Source organism: Triturus cristatus, chromosome 10 (genome assembly GCF_964204655.1).
Source record: "Triturus cristatus chromosome 10, aTriCri1.1, whole genome shotgun sequence".
NCBI lineage: Eukaryota > Metazoa > Chordata > Amphibia > Caudata > Salamandridae > Triturus > Triturus cristatus.
Genome location: NC_140593.1, coordinates 1,241,252,591 through 1,241,274,916, shown reverse-complemented (window position 1 = coordinate 1,241,274,916; position 22,326 = coordinate 1,241,252,591). Strand labels below are relative to the sequence as shown.

General features: G+C 47.8%; 1 protein-coding gene across 5 annotated transcripts in view; it reads left to right on the top strand.

Annotated features, from left to right (window-relative positions):
- Nucleotides 1–22,326, top strand: part of CACNA1F (calcium voltage-gated channel subunit alpha1 F) — a 562,890-nt gene that overhangs the window by 228,877 nt on the left and 311,687 nt on the right. For all 5 annotated transcript variants that reach the window (XM_085629889.1, XM_085629888.1, XM_085629886.1 and 2 more), the window contains 2 exons: nt 12,321–12,441; nt 18,276–18,354. In XM_085629889.1, coding sequence (XP_085486015.1) covers nt 12,321–12,441; nt 18,276–18,354 — 200 coding nt within the window. The remainder of the gene's footprint in view (nt 1–12,320; nt 12,442–18,275; nt 18,355–22,326) is intronic.

The following is a 22,326-nucleotide window of genomic DNA, read 5'->3' as shown; positions in this document are numbered from 1 at the left end:
CACCATAAGAAAACCCTAGCTACGATTTACAGAGGAGTGCGTTTTACTGAGAACAAATCCTAAATTCACCCCGAAGATTCCAACTCAGTTTCACCTTAATGAACCTGTTGTCCTCTGCACATTTTTTCCAAATCCATCCTCTCCTGGAGAGAAATCTCTTTTAGATGTTGAATTATGTCTTAAGTTTTATTTGCAAAGTACTAAGCAGCTGCGCAGAACGGACCAATTTCTGGTCTCATACGGGCCTCAAAGACTCGGTGCTGCTGTCACAAAGAGGACTATTGCAAGATGGATTGCGGCGCCTAGTCAGCTCTTCCATACGAAAGCGGGTAAACCGCTCACGATCAAGGCCACCGCACATTTGACACGGGCAGAATACTCTTCTGCTGCTCTTTTTGGACACGAGCTGCAGTGCGCAGCACGGAAGGGATATAACGGTAGAACAAGGACTCAACCGGTATATCAAACGGGGGACTGATCATAAATTGTATCAATCACAAAGCACAGGAAGGGGACAAGGGAGACCAAGGTAAGGTGAAAAGGTTGTTATTTGCATATAGAAGCACAAATTTCCAATTAAATTGCGGTAACCATAACAACCAATTGTGCAACATGGAAGAGTACGCATACTTACATGCAGCATTATTGTCTGGATCTGACAGCTTGCAGCGACGCAGCTGTAGTGCAGGCGGTCTTCGGTCATTTGTTTCAATAAGGTACGCCTCTACTCTTAGAGGTATTTTTTGCTTGTTCGTTTATGTGTTTTTACCGTTATAAAGTTATTGCATGCTGTTTTGCATGTTACATTGCTACCCTCCATCCTCTGAGGGTATATATTTGTTGTTTCTATGCACATTTGCCTATGCATCTGCTAGCTACTCTGTTTTAAGCATGTGAATCTATGAAAGATCCAATACTGGAGAAGAAAATGTGTTACTTACCTGTAACTACGGTTCTCCAGTATTGGTAGCTTTCATAGATTCACATGCGACCCACCCTCCTCCCCGGAGAGGCTTCCCTTATGTCCTCAAAGTATATAGTTTCACACTTGTGCTTGAAAATCTGAGGAACTCAGCCTCTCTTGGGAGTGTTCTACTGGGGGTTGTCACCTGATTGGCTAGCACTTAAAAGGTTTGGTTCTTTTTTTTACAAAAGAAAGTAGATAGGTTATTGCAGTGTCTGTTCATTGCATTGTAGCCTATGATAGTATTATCTACTGCTTTTATAAGGATTCCGTTGGACTCCCACTACGACCACAGTGATGATTCTAGCATGTGAATCAATGAAAGATATCAATACTGGGGAACCGCAGTTACAGGTACGTAACTCATTTTCATATCTGACATACTTTAAGGATCCGTATCTAATAATAAAAAATGACAAAGGAGATGAGAGCCAACAGGAAGCCAAGGTACCCTGGCCGTTGAGCCCTTCAGTCTCCCGGAGGGGCAGGACGAGGATGCAACCCTAGTGCTTCTTGAGACTGCTGTTCACTCCTCAGTGCAGTCTCAAGGGCTGACCTCTCATTCTTTGAGGTGCCGTTCTCCATGGAGAGGTCCTTGAGGGACAAGTCCAGGAAGTTTTCTTCGTCACCTTCCTGGAGCTCAGCCAGTTCATAAACATATATACATTCAGAGTGACTGTGGACCGAGGGGCCACCATAGGACCCCTTCTAAGTGCAAGGCTCTTAGAACAGACTTGGCTTGCCTCCCAGATGTTTATTTACCAGTGCCTGGCCATCTGGTAGGATCTCTAGATGCCAAGCTACTCGCTGCATGTTACTCATATCCTTGGAGCACTTTTTGCTGCCTTCCCCCTCTGTGGGGTGCAGAATTACAGGGATGCAGCTTCTGTGACCTGGGATATTTCCATCCACTGATCATCGCAGCACTGTGTTGTGCAAACATTCAAGAAGTGAAGATTTTTCTGTGTACAGTTTGGGAAACTTCAACAGACCCATCTCCAGTTTACTCATTCATTCCGTGCTTGAATGTTATCCAGAGTGTTTTTCAAGTGTGCACATACAACCTTTCACCTTTCTCTTCACCTGATGCCAGTAAGGGATCAGGTTGATTTGATGTATACCTCTGGTGTCTAGTTGTTGTTGAAACTCATCGCCCTGAAAAGGTGCCTCTTTTCCCATCTCTGTCTGCGAGGGTCGTCAGTGAGCGCTCACAACCTTCAATAACTCTGAAATCATCATCTGGAAAGGTCTCACACTCTGTCTACCTCCAGAATACTTTGAAATGTTATCCACAAGAAGAACAAGCATTGGCATAGCCAATAGGTCTCGCCTTTGGGACCTTATAAGTGTTTAGCCATGCAACAGTTGCATAACTAAATACTTATAAGGTCCCAAAAGTGAGACCTATTGGCTATCCAAAGCGGTCGTCCGGCCGCAAAAGTAAAAGTGATCACGATCAAACATCAAAGCGGCCGCTAAAGTGAAAGTAATCGCGGTAAAGCGTGGCGCGCGCGCCCGCGCACATGCACTGTAGCTCTAGGCTGGCCTGGTAGCACTTTTTGGAGCCCTCTCAATAAGTCTCGCCAGACCAGCGCATGCGCTGGGTCAGGCGAGACCTAAAAAGGGGATAGTTGCACACTTCAGCACTGGCCATCACCCGTGGCCTGTTGCCATGTTCTTCCGGCACGATAGCTCTTGTCCGCTAACCCTGTCCAGCAGTCTGACAGGCCAAACATCATGTCTTTACCTATAGAGTCCACATATAGGAACCAGACTCAAACCTTCTCTAGTATCCAGGCCCTCACGTTCAAGAATCCCCGGTGAGTGTCTTGTACAATGTGCATTAGTCTTTCTGTGAGGAGACTTTGCACCATAATGCGACTCCTCCTTAGCTAGAGCCTTCCTCAGATAGTGTCAAATCTTCATGGAGGTTCATTGGAGTTATGGGCTGAGGCCTGTACACTGTCATCACACTTGAAGGTCTTTGGCATATCTTCTTCACTGACCATCCTCCCATGTTCTGCAGTGACGTCAGCCCAGTCCGCCCAGAGACAGACCAGGTCTGTGTTGATAAATAGACCGCAGGATGTCCTTTTCCTGTGGGTAACTCATCTCAAACTGTAAGTCGTGCTGGGCTCCCTTTACATCTACTGAGCACGTTGAGTAGCAGATGCCAGGAACGCTGGTAGCAGTGGCCTGTGGGCATCGTAACTGAATGGATGCACTTACATATCTAAGGAAGAACAGGCCGATCGCTGCTGACTTGCTGTACTCACCTCTCTAGCTTGGCGTCTCACTGCTCATTTAGGTTCATCGTCGAAGCGGAAAGTGCAAGCGGCAACACCCTTCTCCTTTGTCCTCCTGGAGCAGGGCGGTCTGTAGTGCTGAGGGGGTTGGATCTACCCTTAGCTTTGTTGTTTGTACCTGTTGGTCAGACTTGTATTTTAGCAGCTCCCTTAGTGGATTGGAGAGTGCGGCCAAATTTGGAATAAACCTAGCCAAGCCTAAAAAACATATTATTTCCTGTCCTGCCTTAGGTGCTGCAACCTTGCGGAGATCTTTAATTTGCAGGTGATCAAAGCTTTCTCCAAGACCCAGTTGGCTGTGAAGAGGTGCACAAAGAGCTCTAGGCAGGGCTTTGACAATTCATACTTTTCTTTACGAAATGTGAGATTGTTCCTGATGTTATCTTCCAGAAGTGGCAGAGAAGAGAGGCTGTTATCTCTGTCATTGATCTCCTGTTTTAGTCCCGATGGGGATCTCTCTGATGGCATTCAGGAACACCTCCAAAGCTCATCCACGTGACACCCTGGAGACTGGCATGCATGGAACATTGGTCCTACGGCGAGAGTCTTTGCTGAGCTGCAGCCGGTGCTATTCTGCACATGTGGACAAAGGAGCCCTTTGAGGAAAGCCATTGTGTAAATGATGGCGGACATGAGCTTGCATTCCTCCTCGATAGCCATTTGGGGAAACCTCAAATCCACCCAAATCTTCACAGCCCGGGTTATTTAGCCTTCTTAACGACCACAATTGATGATACCCATAGAGTGCAGTCTATGGCCCAGTCAGTGACGCTGACCGCCTCTGGGTTTGCCAATGACTCCAAGACAGGATTTGACACGGATGATGAGCTACTGAGTGAACTGTTGGGTCAATAAAATGGTGTACTTTCCCCGGAACAACCATCTGTGCTCATTCCGAATGTCATTCGGCTCAAAGGTGTACACTTCTATACTGGAGAGAATTAGCTTCAGGACCTAATGAGCGCCGCGTTTGAGGAGAGTCCCCGTTCACAGAGAGTTGATGTGGACCTTGGTCTCTCCGTGGAGACAGCAGTGACACTACCGCAGGTGACGAGATGTGTCAACAACATGAAGCTTGGGCTGTGGTTCAATCGTCGTGATTGGGCCTTAGGCCTGACGTTTGCTGATGCTGTAACACCCTGGCTATGTTCACCCTACATTTGGGGTGAGTGCTGCCCATATGTACATGGGGAATAGTCAAGGATAGCACCAAGAGCTCTTGCTCCTGTTGAGACCAAATGGATGTTGATCCCCTCTACGCAGCCTGTCCTGGCATTTGGTGTAGTTTTACACGTGTTGGTGTCACTGTGCGCAAACAAGCTGAGTAAATGTAAAAGGATTTGGCGGCACTCAAAGGTACCGATGTGCACACAACGTGGGCTGAGTTGTAGCATTTAAGCAGTGGGAGACACTCTTGGATCAGGGCAGCAGGGGCCTTAAAGGAAGAGGTTAGGGGTGAAGGTTAATAAGATGACTGATGGCCTTACCCTGAGACTGACTGGTCGGAGGTCATGGGACCAGCTTTGTTGTGGTTTCTGTCGACATGAACCTCACTGTTGAAGTAGCACCGGGCCCTCGTCCAGCCAAGCACAGCACAGAACTTCAAGATACTCAAAATGTGAAAGGCCATCAAAGCAAACAGGGCAAGAAGGGAAATTGTTGAGACTACTGTGGTCAAAGAGCCTTCGGTAAAGAGGAATACAAAATAAATGACAATTCAACTTACAGTTCTAGGAGACACTGGAATATTCATCTGCGGGTGCAACTAGCTGGCAGCGATGCACCTGCTGTAGAAATATGTGGCTGTCAGTAGCCCAAACAAGTGTTTCTTCCAACAGAGGAGCTGAAGCGAGTGAGTTGGACTGTCCCGGCAACATCATCTTCATTATGAATGAGTGAAAAGCAAAAACTTGCTCTTCTCCTGAAAACTTCATCCTAAAAGTGTATGACACTAAGTCTGTACAGCATGACGCAAACACTACTTTGTGTTTCAGAATCCTAGTGCCAGTCTTACTAATGACACATACATTATGCTCATGTGTCGCTGTTTTGTTTCAGCCTCAGGGGGAAGTGAGCACAGTGTCTCTTTGTGGCAGTAGTGTCTGCAGCGTGTAACGTGTGAGAGTGCAGGTTCAATGAATAGACAGAATTTGCCTCCCAGGTGTTATGTTACTGCCAGTACGTTGTCACTTGGCTGGATTTCTAAGTGTGAAGCTCTTCATTTTGTCTACACAAATGTTCAATCGCAGTACAGGAATGTTCTGTTTGGTGCACGTCTGATGAGCCTGTCCATTCTTAGTACAGTAGATGTGTCCAGTTCAAGCGAGCCGCTCTTTACAAACTGTTTTCTACTTACCTGGTTAACGAGTTATCAGGACCATGCAACAGTACCCCAACTGAACACTCGAGGATACCCTAGACATCTCGAGAGCATGAAGCAGGCAGCTGCAAGTGTTCAAAACGACCCTGGAATCCACCCGGACAAGAGGTTGATGCCAGGAAGACACACACAATGGCCTTTCTCCTCAGAGGCTTTGATCATCAGACTCAGAATGATGTACACCTGCGAGTTACATGAGTGAGTCACACCCAAGATGGTGGGCCACACGCCAGGAATGAGAGATGGTGTAATCCAGGTGTGGCTACTCTCCTCCTGCTAACGTAGGCCGCCTACTCAATCCCCAAGCAATGCTTCAATTCTAACCGCAAATGCTCGAGATATATAATCTGTGTTTTCTATGCGTACTTTAGCTTCTAGCAGGTCCCTGTCTTAGAGGCTTTATTCAGGCTGGGCCTAATCCATGTCCGCGGCATCTTGAAAATGTCTCTTTAGGCTTTGTGGTTCCTGTTGGGAGAAGAGACTCTACTCGGAAGATCCTCTCAAGGAATGTGTCTACTACTCATAGCTGGCATCTAAAACTAAGAGTCCAAAGCTGCTTCAAAATGTACCTAGAAAACCTAGAAAGTGGTTCATTTTAACCGTAAAACCATCTCAGAAACAGATTCTGGTAGGGAGGCGCCTTCGGTGTGGAACGAGCTACCTTATAAACAGCTCAGTAAAGTGGAGAGGAGCCCAGCCATTGTCCATATCCGGAGGAATCTCATGCCGCAAAAAAGCTGCGCCATCTTTCGATGCATTTGACACCAAAGAGTCACCCTCATTCTCCAATGTCTCGGAATCAAATGCTACCCTTTGCACCACCAGCTTTCCTGTCACCGTGGGCACAAATAGCACAGTCAATGACAGCACCGACAACAAAGAAATGACCAAAGACAACACGTACACCATTGAAGAAGATAACGTTGATGACGTCACCGGCCTCTATGTCATCAATGCGAACTCTGCAGACATTGAAGATCCTGCCTTGACGGCGATGCCACTGTCTACAAGATGACAAACTTCTACACCAATACCAATTATTCCATCAATGTCGTCCAGCAAGGTGCCACCACAGCCTCCTCCAAGATTGATAGTTACAGAGAGCTGTGAGGATGAAGGTCCATTCGGTCCAACCTACAGTCCGACACAACCTAAAGTAGAGTGCCAGGACTCTGACGGGGAAGAAGTCCTCCCGCACACTCCAGCAGAGATGGATGACCAGCATGACAGAGGAGAACCTGGACAACCTATTCAACCATTCCAGGCTGAACCGGATTGAGATCACTGGCATCGTGAATCCTTTATCAGCTTTATTACGAAGACATTGATGTGAGAGTGGGGTCCCCTGCATGGTAGGCAGACTCCTACTCCTTCCCTGAGTGACCCGACTGCATGTGATGACAGTACTCTGACATTCTGTTGGCTTGCTTAGCGCGACAATCTAGGGTGTGCACTGAGGCCTTAGCTCACCCGATTTGGTTGTGACTCAGTTCTCTCTGTCTTCTCTTTTGCCCCCAAATGGGATCTGAAATTTGGTGACAAGCAGTGCGGGGTCTGCAAATTCCAGTTGTAACTGTCCCGAACAGAATAACAAGTTCAGGTCGAACACAGCATTTAATGGAAGATTCAAAGTTATTGGGAGTAGACCTGGACGCGCTGTCCTTAGACCAGTTGAGGGTTCGAGTTTGGTAAGAGCCTGGAGCTCTCCTAGGAACAAGGATAAGGGGGTTCTTGTAGTTACAGAAAGCGACAGCAGGGAAGAGACCGTGGTGGACTCTGGGGGGAGTGCCTTGGCAAGTTGGTAGGAACCCAGGCAGGGGTTCTTCCGGTGTCAGGGGGTCTTCCGGTGTCAAGCTTTAGCCTCTTAGCGCAAGGATTCCCCAGAACCACCCCAACTCTGCCCCAAATGTGCTTTATGTTTGTTTCTGGATGGCATCCCCTTCTGTTTTTTTCCAATTGTTTTTATTTATTCAAAACAAACACAAATCAAGTATAGAATAAATTCATTAATTGCGCTGACAAATCAGATGGAAGCATTGGCTTAGCTTAGACGACCGTCACGAGTGGTCTTTCCATATTGTGCCACAATTTGCACAAGCAGCGCTTTACATCTCTGGTGTCCAGACATTCTGTTGAGTCTGATCCCTCCCAGCCTTGGCCCATGTATTATTGTAGCCGCAGGATAAAGCATAGTTTATCACAGAAATAACTATTACTGCGTATCCGTGGTCTCCCCCTAAATTGCATTTCTAATTACCGAGTTGAATGAACCTTATAACATATCAGAGCTTAGCACCCCTCAGAGGACAATACATTCAATGACACATCATTTCACATCATTTGGCTGTTAAACATTGATTGGCACTTATGGGATCTGTCTGATCTGTGGCCACCACACACAGTTCTTGAAGTGACATTCCCTCTCCAGCTGTCTCTGAGGTGAGATAGGACCTCAGCGATTCCAGCTGTCTCTGAGGTGAGATGTGACCTCAGCGATTCCAGGTGTCTCTGCGGTGAGATAGGACCCCAGTGATTCCAGATGTCCTCAGTGATTCCAGCTGTCTCTGAGGTGAGATAGGACCTCAGCGATTGGCACTTATGGGATCTGTCTGATCTGCGGCCACCACACACTGTTCTTGAAGTGACATTCCCTCTCCAGCTGTCTCTGAGGTGAGATAGGACCTCAGCGATTCCAGCTGTCTCTGCGGTGAGATAGGACCTCAGCGATTCCAGATGTCCTCAGTGATTCCAGCTATCTCTGAGGTGAGATAGGACCTCAGCGATTGGCACTTATGGGATCTTTCTGATCTGTGGCCACCACACACAGTTCTTGAAGTGACATTCCTTCTCCAGCTGTCTCTGAGGTGAGATAGAATCTCAGCGATTCCAGCTGTCTCTGAGGTGAGATGTGACCTCAGCGATTCCAGCTGTCTCTGCGGTGAGATAGGACCTCAGCGATTCCAGCTGTCTCTGAGGTGAGATGTGACCTCAGTGATTCCAGGTGTCTCTGCGGTGAGATAGGACCTCAGCGATTCCAGATGTCCTCAGTGATTCCAGCTGTCTCTGAGGTGAGATAGGACCTCAGCGATTGGCACTTATGGGATCTGTCTGATCTGCGGCCACCACACACTGTTCTTGAAGTGACATTCCCTCTCCAGCTGTCTCTGAGGTGAGATAGGACCTCAGCGATTCCAGCTGTCTCTGCGGTGAGATAGGACCTCAGCGATTCCAGATGTCCTCAGTGATTCCAGCTATCTCTGAGGTGAGATAGGACCTCAGCGATTGGCACTTATGGGATCTTTCTGATCTGTGGCCACCACACACAGTTCTTGAAGTGACATTCCTTCTCCAGCTGTCTCTGAGGTGAGATAGAATCTCAGCGATTCCAGCTGTCTCTGAGGTGAGATAGGACCTCAGCGATTACAGATGTCCTCAGTGATTCCAGCTGTCTCTGAGGTGAGATAGGACCTCAGCGATTCCAGATGTCCTCAGCGATTCCAGCTGTCTCTGAGGTGAGATGTGACCTCAGCGATTTCAGCTGTCTCTGCCGTGAGATAGGACCTCAGCTATTCCAGATGTCCACAGCAATTCCAGATGTCTTCAGCGACTCCAGATGTCCCCAGCGACTACAGATTTCTTTTGCTTTGTATACCTCAAATTAACAATATTTCTGCGGTGCCATTGCAGATAGACATGTCATTAATCCAGGCTGTATCCTGGTACCATGTGATGGCGACCCTGCACTTTGCTGGTCGTAAAGCTAATACCACAGACCCCATTACTGATCAGGAAAGAGGGTGGATGTAACCAAGCAAGGCCGCCCTAATAGACCTTCCTAGAGAGATATCTACCATGGTAAATGATTCTTCAAGCACCTGGTCCCAGAAGCCATTGGCAGAGGGGCAGAGCCAGGTCAAATGTTTAGACAAAGCATGTGGTGACCTGCATTTTTTACAAAAATGGCTTATTGGGTGATCAATTTTATGAAACTTCTCAGTTGCGTGACATATTTAAAATGCAATAATTTGTTTTTGTAGTTCTTTGAACCTAGTGCTCTTTGTCTGTCCCAACATTGATTGTCTAATGATGTAACTGACTCTGCTGCCCATTCTTTCATTGCTTTTGCCATAGTGTTTGCTCTTGTCTCTTGCACTAGACCATATAACCTCGATACCCATCGCCGATGTTCCGGTGTGTTTCAATAGATAGTATACAAACATGCTTAATGCTGTAGTTGTATGCTCAGATTTTGTTCAGAGTTGTGATAGGAATTTGCCATCCATATATCAGAAACAAAGTGATGGATGAATGCTTGAATTAATCTCAGCCACTGACAATAGCTCGGGCTGCATCCCAGTCTGTTGTAGTATTCCCAGATGCGGGGCCCGTGCTCACTGTGCCACTGGAACCAAGCTATATATGGCTGAAACGTCATCTGGGCAAAGCCGGTCCTGGGGTGCTCATGTTCCGGGTCAGGGAGAACCTTGCCTCGCAGTTAGGGTCGTGCTTTTCCCATTGGAGCAGGGTCAAGGCTGATTTGCATATGGCTGTGCCCAAACTGAGGTGACGCGGTGGGTAAAATCGATGGACTGGGATGTGGCCCGAGCGAATGCCAGTGGCCAAGATGAAGTCAAGTTTTCCATTCATCACCGTCTTGTTGGTGCAGTTGATGCCCTAAGTGCGTCAGGTATGCCTAGACGTGGGTCTCATGCTCACCGAGCCACTGGAACCAAGTTATGCCTGGCTGAGGAGCCCTAATCAGGGCAAAGCCAACTCTGGGTGAAATTCTTGTGCTCCTGTTCAGCGAGGACCTGGTTTAGCAGTTTAAGATGTACTGTACCCATTGCAGTAGGGTCAAGGCTGTTTCGCACATCCCTGGATCCAAACTGAGGTGGCAAGGTGGGCGAAAAAGGATGGACTAGGTTGCGGCCGTGAGTGATTGCCAGTGGCTGTGATTAATTCAAGCAATCCTTCCATCACTTAATTGTTGCAGGTTTACAGAGTTGGCAGAAGTAAAGTTCTTAACACCAGCAATGATAAAATCTGCAACAACTAGAGTCCTGAAGAAATATAAGCCTTGGATCAAGAGCCAGTGTACCTTAGACAGGAGCCCAAACCAGACTTAATCATAGTGTCTGCGTGTGAGGAAGAGACATGCCTCTGCCCCTGACATGCATCTGCACCTGAGATGTCACTCTCACCAGAGAGGGAGAGTAAGACGATAGACGCTGTGAAAGGTCTGTGGATCAGTGACTGTGGCCTTCAAGACTTCTACTGCCTCAGCGATGGTCGGTAGATATAACAAACATTAAGGGAGTCCCTTCTTGCCTTTGCCCATGATCTTCCTTAGGAAAGAAAACTGGAGTTTTCAGAGATTGTCAGAGGAGGGTAGACTGACTGTCTCCAGCCAGTCAATCAGTGTTCCTCTAGACACAATCGGTTTGTTGTGCTAGAGTTCTGCCATGGCATATCGTGCCGTCGAGCCTCCTGGCTGAGACTAGCAGAGGCTCAACTAAAAACCAGGAGTCTGCCTTTTACGGGAGAAGTTCTTTTTGGGCCTTGTACAGAGGAGGGAATGGAGCACATGAAAAAAGAGTCAGACTTTAAAGGCTGTCAGCTGGGAAGAAAATAGAACCTGTTCCTGCCTCTCCCAGAGGACACAGCATCTGTCTGGTCCCCACCAAAGGTCCCAAGGAGGGGTTCGGGCCAATTTGAGATCTCAGGCGAGCAAACAAATGCGAGCGAGATTGTCAAACATTCGGACCATAAGATGACGGCTTGGGAAGAAAACTAGGGCCGCTGAAAGCAGTTCCCTTTCTAGAGTGAATATTAAAGTAGAATCTGTATGATGGGTGTAATAAAAAATAAAAATAAAGCATCCTGTGAGTCTATGGAAGGATGTCCACACAGGAGATCCCCATGTAAGGTAAGTAAACTATTCTTTCCGGGGTGGCCTGGGGTTGTACGGGTTTCGGGTACTGTTGTGCAGCGATGGATTCTTGACACAACAGGAAATGGACACAACAATCTGATTCTCATGTGTCTTGTTGTGATGTTGCGCACCATAGAGCCTGGCAGAGCCTCGCTGTGGGTTGTGTCGAATTGTGTATACATGCCGTCTCCATTTAACGCCACGCTTTGGGTTGTGTTGAACTGTGTGTACATGCAGTCTCCATTTAATGCCACGCTGTGGGTTGTGTCAAATTGTGTATACATGCAGTCTCCATTTGACGCCATGCTTTGGGTTGTGTTAAACTGTGTGTACATGCAGTCTCCATTTAATGCCATGCTTTGGGTTGTGTTAAACTGTGTGTACATGCAGTCTCCATTTGACGCCATGCTTTGGGTTGTGTTGAACTGTGTGTACATGCAGTCTCCATTTGACACCACGCTTTGGGTTGTGTTGAACTGTGTGTACATGCAGTCTCCATTTAATGCCATGCTTTGGGTTGTGTTGAACTGTGTGTACATGCAGTCTCCATTTGACGCCACGCTTTGGGTTGTGTTGAACTGTGTGTACACGCAGTCTCCATGGGTTGTGTTGAACTGTGTTTACATGCAGCCTCCATTTGACGCCACGCTTTGGGTTGTGTTGACCTGTGGGTACATGCAGTCTCCATTTGACCAGATGCTCTGTGACCACCATCCGCCTTCTCTCCATGTTCTTCAGATATTGACTGGTGAGGACTGGAACGCGGTCATGTATGACGGGATTATGGCGTACGGAGGACCCTTCTTCCCTGGAATGCTGGTCTGCATTTACTTCATCATTCTCTTTATCTGCGGGAACTGTATCCTTTGCCTCTCAGGCTCGATGTAGCAACAACAGACACCTTACCGCTGGAGGAGCAGTGTCAGGGCTCTGAGAGCAGTGTCTGCGCTCTTCATTCTGTGCAGAAGGTCTTTGTGCAGAGTGTGCCTTCTGAAGTTCTGTCTGTGCTCGAGCCTGAGGGCGAGTGTATGCTGAGCTCTGATTGCACTGTATACCATCTGCGTGTCCTGCATGAGTTCCGCATGCAGTTAACATTCCCTGGCTCTTGCCTGAAATCTGGGGCAGTTTACAGAGCTCCTGCACAGTGCATGTGCACTGGAGCTATACATGTGGTGTGTGTGTGGGCTTGACTCTGAGGTGGAGTGTGTGCTGAGCAGGAGCTCTGATTGCACTGCACACCCTCTGCATGAGTTTTGTATGCAGGAAGCCAGCTGTGGCCCTCTGTATACACTACGGTGCGGTTTACAGGCCTCTTGGTGTAGTGCACAAGCTCTGGTTTCAGTGTGTGACCTCTGGGTGCTGTGCTTGTCCTCAGCTTGTGGTACCTGAGTTATGGTTCCAGTACAGTGTGTGAGCTGTAGGCGAGATGTGGTATTTTGAGCCCTGCATGAGTTCTGGGTGAAGGGATACCCAATGGTGTAGATATCAGCCCTAAGTGCAGTGTTCACATTCGCTGTGCAGTGTAAGAGCACACTGCCCAGTTCCTAAGCTCTGGCTGCTGTGTGTTTATATCCACTGTCTGAGCTGTGTGTAGTTGCAGTGTAAGAGCACACAGCCCAGTTCCTGAACTCTGGCTGCTGTGTGTTTATATCCAGTGTCTGAGCTGTGTGTAGGTGCAGTGTAAGAGCACACATTACAGTTCCAGAGCTCCGGCTGCTGTGTGTTTATATCCAGAGTCTGAGCTGTGTGTAGGTGCAGTGTAAGAGCGCACGGCACAGTTCCTGATCTCTGGCTGCTGTGTGTTTATATCCGGAGCCTGAGCTGTGTGTAGGTGCAGTGTAAGAGCACACAGCACAGTTCCTGATCTCTGGCTGCTGTGTGTTTATATCCGGTGTCTGAGCTGTGTGTAGGTGCAGAGTAAGAGCACACTGCACAGTTCCTGATCTCTGGCTGCTGTGTGTTTATATCCGGAGCCTGAGCTGTGTGTAGGTGCAGTGTAAGAGCGCACGGCACAGTTCCTGATCTCTGGCTGCTGTGTGTTTATATCCGGAGCCTGAGCTGTGTGTAGGTGCAGTGTAAGAGCACACAGCACAGTTTCTGAGCTCTGGCTGCTGTGTGTTTATATCCAGAGTCTGAGCTGTGTGTAGGTGCAGTGTAAGAGCACAGGTCACAGTTCCTGAGCCCTGGCTGCTGTGTGTTTATATCCAGTGTCTGAGCTGTGTGTAGGTGCAGTGTAACAGTACATGGCACAGTTCCGGAGCCCTGGCTGCTGTGTGTTTATATCCAGTGTCTGAGCTGTGTGTAGGTGCAGTGTAACAGTGCATGGCACAGTTCCGGAGCCCTGGCTGCTGTGTGTTTATATCCAGTGTACTGAACTGTGTGTAGGTGCAGTGTAAGAGCACGCAGCACAGTTCCTGAGCTCTGGCTACTGTGTGTTATATCCAGTGTCTGAGGTGTGTGTAGGTGCGGTGTAAGAACGCACGGCAGAGTTCCTGAGCCCTGGCTGCTGCGTGTTTATATCCAGTGTCTGAGCTGTGTGTAGGTGTGGTGTAAGAGTGCATGGCACAGTTCCAGAGGCCTGGCTGCTGTGTGTTTATATCCAGAGCCTGAGCTGTGTGTAGGTGCAGTGTATGAGCACACTGCACAGTTCCTGAGCTCCGGCTGCTGTGTGTTTATATCCAGTGTCTGAGGCGTGTGTAGGTGCAGTGTAAGAGCACACGGCACAGTTCCTGAGCCCTAGCTGCTGTGTGTTTATATCCAGAGTCTAAGCTGTGTGTAGGTGCAGTGTAAGAGCACACTGCACAGTTCCTGAGCTCTGGCTGCTGTGTGTTTTTATCCAATGTCTGAGGTGTGTGTAGGTGCAGTGTAAGAGCACACTGCACAGTTCCTGAGCTCTGGCTGCTGTGTGTTTACATCCAGTGTCTGAGCTGTGTGTAGGTGCAGTGTAAGAGCACATGGCCCAGTTCCTGAGCAGTTGCTGCTGTGTGTTTATGTCCAGCGTCTGAGCAGAGTGTAGGTGCAGTGTAAGAGCATGCAGCACAGTTCCTGAGCTCTGGGTGCTCTGTGTTTATATCCAAGAGTCTGAGCTGTGTGTAGGTGCAGTGTAAGAGCGCACGGCCCAGGTCCTGAGCTCTGGCTGCTGTGTGTTTATATCTGGTGTCTGAGCTGTGTGTAGGTGCAGTGTAAGAGCACATTGCACAGTTCCTGAGCTCTGGATGCTGTGTGTTTATATCCAGTGTCTGAGCTGTGTGTAGGTGCAGCGTAAGAGCACACTGCCCAGTTCCTGAGCTCTGGCTTCTGTGTGTTTACATCCAGTGTCTGAGGTGTGTTTAGGTGCGGTGTAAGAGCGTACTGCACAGTTCCTTAGCCCTGGGTGCTGTGTGTTTATATCCAGAGTCTGAGCTGTGTGTAGGTGCAGTGTAAGAGCACGCAGCATAGTGCCTGAGCCCTGGCTGCTGTGTGTTTATATCCAATGTCTGCGCTGTGTGTAAGTACAGTGTAAGAGGACATGGCACAGTTCCTGAGCCCTGGCTGCTGTGTGTTTATATCCGGGGTCTGCGGTTTGTGTAGGTGCAGTGTAAGAGCACGCGGCACAGTTCCTGAGCTCTGGCTGCTGTGTGTTTATATCCGGTGTCTGAGCTGTTTGTAGGTGCAGCTTAAGAGCACACTGCCCAGTTCCTGAGCTCTAGCTGCTGTGTGTTTACATCCAGTGTCTGAGCTGTGTGTAGGTGCAGTGTAAGAGCGCGCGGCACAGTTCCTGAGCCCTGGCTGCTGTGTCTTTATATCCAGTGTCAATGCTCTGTGTAGGTGCAGTGTAAGAGCACAGGTCACAGTTCCTGAGCCCTGGCTGCTGTGTGTTTATATCCAAGAGCCTGAGCTGTGTGTAGGTGCAGTGTAAGAGCACGCGGGACAGTGCCTGAGCCCTGGGTGCTGTGTGTTTATATCCAGAGTCTCAGCTGTGTGTAGGTGCAGCATAAGAGCACACTGCCCAGTTCCTGAGCTCTGGCTGCTGTGGGGTTTACATCCAGTGTCTGAGCTGTGTGTAGGTGCAGTGTAAGAGCACACTGCACAGTTCCTGAGCTCTGGCTGCTGTGTGTTTATATCCAATGTCTGAGCTGTGTGTAGGTGCAGCGTAAGAGCATACTGCCCAGTTCCTGAGCTCTGGCTGCTGTGTGTTTACATCCAGTGTCTGAGCTGTGTGTTGGTGCAGTGTAAGAGCACACTGCCCAGTTCCTGAGCTCTGGCTGCTGTGTGTTTACATCCAGTGTCTGAGCTGTGTGTTGGTGCAGTGTAAGAGCACGCAGCACAGTGCCTGAGCTCTGGCTGCTGTGTATTTATATCCAGTGTCTGAGCTGTGTGTAGGTGCAGTGTAAGAGCACGCGGCACAGTTCCTGAGCCCTTGCTGCTGTGTGTTTACATCCAGTGTCTGAGCTGTGTGTAGGTGCAGTGTAAGAGCACGTGGCACAGTGCCTGAGCCCTGGTTGTTGTGTGTTTACACCCAGTGTCTGAGCTGTGTGTAGGTGCAGTGTAAGAGCGCACGGCACAGTTCCTGAGCTCTGGCTGCTGTGTGTTTATGTCCAGTGTCTGAGCTGTGTGTAGGTGCAGTGTAAGAGCACACTGCACAGTTCCTGAGCTCTGGCTGCTGTGTGTTTATATCCGGTGTCTAAGCTGTGTGTAGGTGCAGTGTAAGAGCACACTGCCCAGTTCCTGAGCTCTGGCTGCTGTGTGTTTATATCCAGAGTCTGAGCTGTGTGTAGGTGCAGTGTAAGAACACACTGCCCAGTTCCGGAGCTCTGGCTGCTGTGTGTTTATATCCAGAGTCTGAGCTGTGAGTAGGTGCAGTGTAAGAGCACATGGCACAGTTCCTGAGCTCTGGCTGCTGTGTGTTTATATCTGGTGTCTGAGCTTTGTGTAGGTGCAGTGTAAGAGCACACGGCACAGTTGCTGAGCTCTGGCTGCTGTGTGTTTATATCTCGTGTCTGAGCTGTGTGTAGGTGGAGTGTAAGAGCACGCGGCACAGTGCCTGAGCCCTGGTTGCTGTGTGTTTATTTCCAGTGTCTGAGCTGTGTGTAGGTGAAGTGTAAGAGCACGCGGCACAGTGCCTGAGCCCTGGCTGCTGTGTTTTTGTTTCTAGTGTCTGAGCTGTGTGTAGGTGCAGTGTAAGAGCACACAGCACAGTTCCTGATCTCTGGCTGCTGTGTGTTCACATCCAGTGTCTGAGCTGTGTGTAGGTGCAGAGTAAGAGCACACGGCACAGTGCCTGAGCCCTGGCTGCTGTGTTTTTATTTCTAGTGTCTGAGCTGTGTGTAGGTGCAGAGTAAGAGCACACTGCACAGTTCCTGAGCTCTGGCTGCTGTGTGTTCACATCCAGTGTCTGAGCTGTGTGTAGGTGCAGTGTAAGAGCACACAGCACAGTGCCTGAGCCCTGGTTACTGTGTTTTTATGTCCAGTGTCTGAGCTGTGTGTAGGTGCAGTGTATCGAGGGCTTGCTCTAGCCTAAGAGGTGTGGGGCCACGCTGGAGCCCCTGGGCAACGTAGACTCTCTGAGTGGATGTATAGAGTGTGAGTGCGGTATATGTGGCCTGTGCTAGATATATGTTCTTGCATAGGCAATGTTGAGCTCTAAATGTAGTCTGTAAATTTTGGCTGCAATATTTGTCCTCTGAGGGGCATATCATTTCTGTGAAGTATTAGATTTTTGTATTTGCTTTGCCAGCAGTGTAAGTGATTTAGATATGGTATGCCTAGCTGCACAATGTGTGTGTGGTGTGTGTGTGTGTGTGTGCACATACGCTCTTGGTGCTACACATGTAATCTGCTTGCGGAGCATGTTTTTTGGGTGCTGTATGTGGTCTGGGTATTGTGTGCATGTGCCTTGCATGCTGTTTGTTCTGCGGTATGCTTTCTATGTTCTGTGTGTGTGTGAGAGAGAAAGGTCAGAGTTCACTGTATATATGTACTCTGAAGTGTGGGATCTCGGTGTGTAGCATATTATCATTGCCTGATCCAGGTGTAAGGTATGCACATGTGATCTGTGTTTAGTATATGTGCTCTGAGTGCAGTGCATGTGTGGTGGATGTGTGCAGGGTTCCGGGTATGTTGTATTCACTCCCTGCATTTTGTGTCGTGTGTGTGAGCTATGGCTGCAGTGCATGGCGTCAAGTCTTTTGTATTCTCTCTGTGCATGGTGTGCACATGTGTGTGTGCGCACATGTATGTGTGTGTGTGAGGGAGAGAGCTCACTCTGGGAGTAGTGCATAGTTCCATGTTGTATTCTTTCTGAACGATGTGTGTGTTATTGTGAGCTCTGGGTGTATTGCATGGTTTCAGGTCTTGTGGATTCACTCTGTGTTTGTGGTGTGTGTTTATGTGTGTGGGTGTGTGTGTGAGCTCTGGGTGCAGTTTCTGGTTCGAGGTCTGTGGTATTCACTGTGAGTGCTGTGAGTGTTTCTGTGTATGTTGTGTGATCTGTATGTGTAGTATATGGCTCTATGTCTGTTGTATTCTCTCTGTGTGGCGTGTGTTTCTGTGTTGCAGTGAGTATGCATTCTAGGTGTAGTCCATGGTTTGAGGTCTGGTTCAGTTGAGAGTTCTGAGTGGAGCACATTCACTTTGGCTACATGTCATTAGCCCTTTCTTCCAAGTGTCTGTGGTCTGTGTCTTTGTGTTTTTGTTCCTTATGGCAGTGACCAGATATCTTATTAAATGTCTTCTTGGCCATCGCTGTGGATAATCTGGCAGACGCGGACACTGTCAACAGCAAGAAGGACAAGTAAGGGGAAGCTCATGTCTTGTAGTACGCATTGTTACCGATAGTACGCGTGTCCATAGGTGTGTCCTGGTGTTATCTATAGGTGTGCCCTGGTGTTATCTATAGGTGTGCCCTGGTGTTATCTATAGGTGTGTCCTGGCGTTATCTATAGGTGTGTCCTGGTGTTATCTATAGGTGTGTCCTTACGTTATCTATAGGTGTGTCCTGGTGTTATCTATAGGTGTGTCCTGGTGTTATCTATAGGTGTGTCCTGGTGTTATCTATAGGTGTGTCCTTACGTTATCTATAGGTGTGTCCTTCCGTTATCTATAGGTGTGTCCTGGTGTTATCTATAGGTGTGTCCTGGTGTTATCTATAGGTGTGTCCTTACGTTATCTATAGGTGTGTCCTGGTGTTATCTATAGGTGTGTCCTGGTGTTATCTATAGGTGTGTCCTTGCGTTATCTATAGGTGTGTCCTGGTGTTATCTATAGGTGTGTCCTGGTGTTATCCATAGGTGTGTCCTGATGTCTGAGGTACATCTTACTGTAGGTGATATCACTTGACACTGACTACTAGCTGTCCGTCAGGGTATTCATTTACCTTGCTGTTACATACCTTTCCTGCAGGTGGTGCCCTTTACTGCTCTGTCTTTTACTGTTCCTGGAATTCTATATAGAGATTTATTGATGATTAATGTTTTTATTTGTCCCTTAACTGGGTATAATGCATGGCAGTTGCTGTGAGTGGGTAGGTTGGGGAGTCTAGTTTCCTGCGCCCCTCAGTCACATCAGAGTTCTCTTCCGGGTGTGTCCCTCAAGGTAGCTTGAGGCTCCTGCTCGGATATTCCTGGATATTACCTGCTGACGTTGGTCTTGTCCATTGCTGGAGTTGTGTCCTTTAATATCACAGTTATTATTTGTTATTGTTTATTCACATGTGGGCTCCAGTGCTTGGCACTGCCCCTTAAGACTGGCATTGTTCATTATTCATAACTGTGCTAGGCCTGGTGTGACTGCATGGTCAAAGAGTCAAATCTCGACAGCTCTTTTCAACCTTTAACCTCTTGAGGTCGATAAGATGAATCCTGTTGAGATGGGGACCAATGAACATCTGTGATTCAGTGCCAGGTGCTTCAAGGGGTGAATGTATGCTTCACATAGGCCCATCTTGGCCCTTTTCATTGACGTTGGTATTATCGGTTATTGCTGTAGGCTCCGGTAATGTCAGTGTTGTTCATTCTCAGTAGATTTATTGATGGTTTTGCCCTTTACTGATGACATTTCAATGAATGTTGGTAATATTCATTCTTATGTAGGTTCCAAAGTACGTATTATTCAGGGGGTTTTGCTAATAGGATCTTCTAGAGGCGAGCTCTTTGACACCCAGAGGGCCTCTTGACTTACTGGAAGTAAGCCAAACTAATGTCCCACATGCGCTGTGAGTAAACCAAACTAATGTCCCACATGCGCTGTGAGTAAACCAAACTAATGTCCCACATATGCTGTGAGTAAACCAAACTAATTTCCCACATGCGCTGTGAGTAAACCAAACTACTGTCCCACATATGCTGTGAGTAAACCAAATTAATTTCCCACATGCGCTGTGAGTAAACCAAGCTAATGTGCCACATGCTCTGTGAGTAAACCAAACTACTGTCCCACATGCGCTGTGAGTAAACCAAACTAATGTCCCACATGCTCTGTGCGTAAACCAAACTAATGTCCCACATGCGCTGTGAGTAAACCAAACTAATGTCCCACATATGCTGTGAGTAAACCAAATTAATTTCCCACATGCGCTGTGAGTAAACCAAGCTAATGTCCCACATGCGCTGTGAGTAAACCAAACTAATATCCCACATGCGCTGTGAGTAAACCAAGCTAATGTCCCACATGCGCTGTGAGTAAACCAAACTAATGTCCCACATGCGCTGTGTGTAAACCAAACTAATGTCCCACATGCGCTGTGAGTAAACCAAACTAATGTCCACATGCACTGTGAGTAAACCAAACTAATGTCCCACATGCGCTGTGAGTAAACCAAGCTAATGTCCCACATGCGCTGTGAGTAAACCAAACTAATGTCCGACATGCGCTGTGAGTAATCCAAACTAATGTCCCACATGCGCTGTAAGTAAACCAAACTAATGTCCCACATGCGCTGTGGGTAAACCAAGCTAATGTCCCACATGCGCTGTGAGTAAACCAAACTAATGTCCCACATGCGCTGTGAGCAAACCAAACTAATGCCCCACATGCTCTGTGAGTAAACCAAACTAATGTCCCACATGCGCTGTGAGTAAACCAAGCTAATGTCCCACATGCGCTGTGAGTAAACCAAAATAATGCCCCACATGCTCTGTGAGTAAACCAAACTAATGCCCCACATGCTCTGTGAGTAAACCAAACTAATGTCCCACATGCGCTGTGCGTAAACCAAACTAATGTCCCACATGCTCTGTGAGTAAACCAAACTAATGCCCCACATGCGCTGTGAGTAAACCAAACTAATGTCCCACATATGGTATGAGTAAACCAAATTAATTTCCCACATGCGCTGTGAGTAAACCAAGCTAATGTCCCACATGCTCTGTGAGTAAACCAAACTAATGTCCCACATGTGCTGTGAGTAAACCAAACTAATATCCCACATGCGCTGTGAGTAAACCAAGCTAATGTCCCACATGCGCTGTGAGTAAACCAAACTAATGTCCCACATGTGCTGTGAGTAATCCAAACTAATGTCCCACATGCGCTGTAAGTAAACCAAACTAATGTCCCACATGCGCTGTGGGTAAACCAAGCTAATGTCCCACATGCGCTGTGAGTAAACCAAACTAATGTCCCACATGCGCTGTGAGCAAACCAAACTAATGCCCCACATGCTCTGTGAGTAAACCAAACTAATGTCCCACATGCGCTGTGAGTAAACCAAGCTAATGTCCCACATGCGCTGTGAGTAAACCAAAATAATGCCCCACATGCTCTGTGAGTAAACCAAACTAATGCCCCACATGCTCTGTGAGTAAACCAAACTAATGTCCCACATGCGCTGTGAGTAAACCAAACTAATGTCCCACATGCTCTGTGAGTAAACCAAACTAATGCCCCACATGCGCTGTGAGTAAACCAAACTAATGTCCCACATATGGTATGAGTAAACCAAATTAATTGCCCACATGCGCTGTGAGTAAACCAAGCTAATGTCCCACATGCTCTGTGAGTAAACCAAACTAATGTCCCACATGTGCTGTGAGTAAACCAAACTAATATCCCACATGCGCTGTGAGTAAACCAAGCTAATGTCCCACATGCGCTGTGAGTAAACCAAACTAATGTCCCACATGTGCTGTGAGTAACCAAAGTAATGTCCCACATGCGCTGTGAGTAAACCAAACTAATGTCCCACATGTGCTGTGAGTAAACCAAACTAATGTCCCACATGTGCTGTGAGTAAACCAAGCTAATGTCCCACATGCGCTGTGAGTAAACCAAATTAATATCCCACATGCGCTGTGAGTAAACCAAACGAATGTCCACATGCACTGTGAGTAAACCAAACTAATGTCCCACATGTGCTGTGAGTAAACCAAGCTAATGCCCCACATGCGCTGTGAGTAAACCAAACTAATGTCTGACATGCGCTGTGAGTAAACCAAACTAATGTCCCACATGCGCTGTGAGTAAACGAAACTAATGTCCCACATGCGCTGTGGGTAAACCAAGCTAATGTCCCACATGCGCTGTGAGTAAACCAAACTAATGTCCGACATGCGCTGTGAGTAAACCAAACTAATGTCCCACATGCGCTGTGAGTAAACCAAACTAATGCCCCACATGCTCTGTGAGTAAACCAAACTAATGTCCCACATGCACTGTGAGTAAACCAAGCTAATGTCCCACATGCGCTGTGAGTAAACCAAACTAATGTCCACATGTACTGTGAGTAAACCAAGCTAATGTCCCACAGGCGCTGTGAGTAAACCAAACT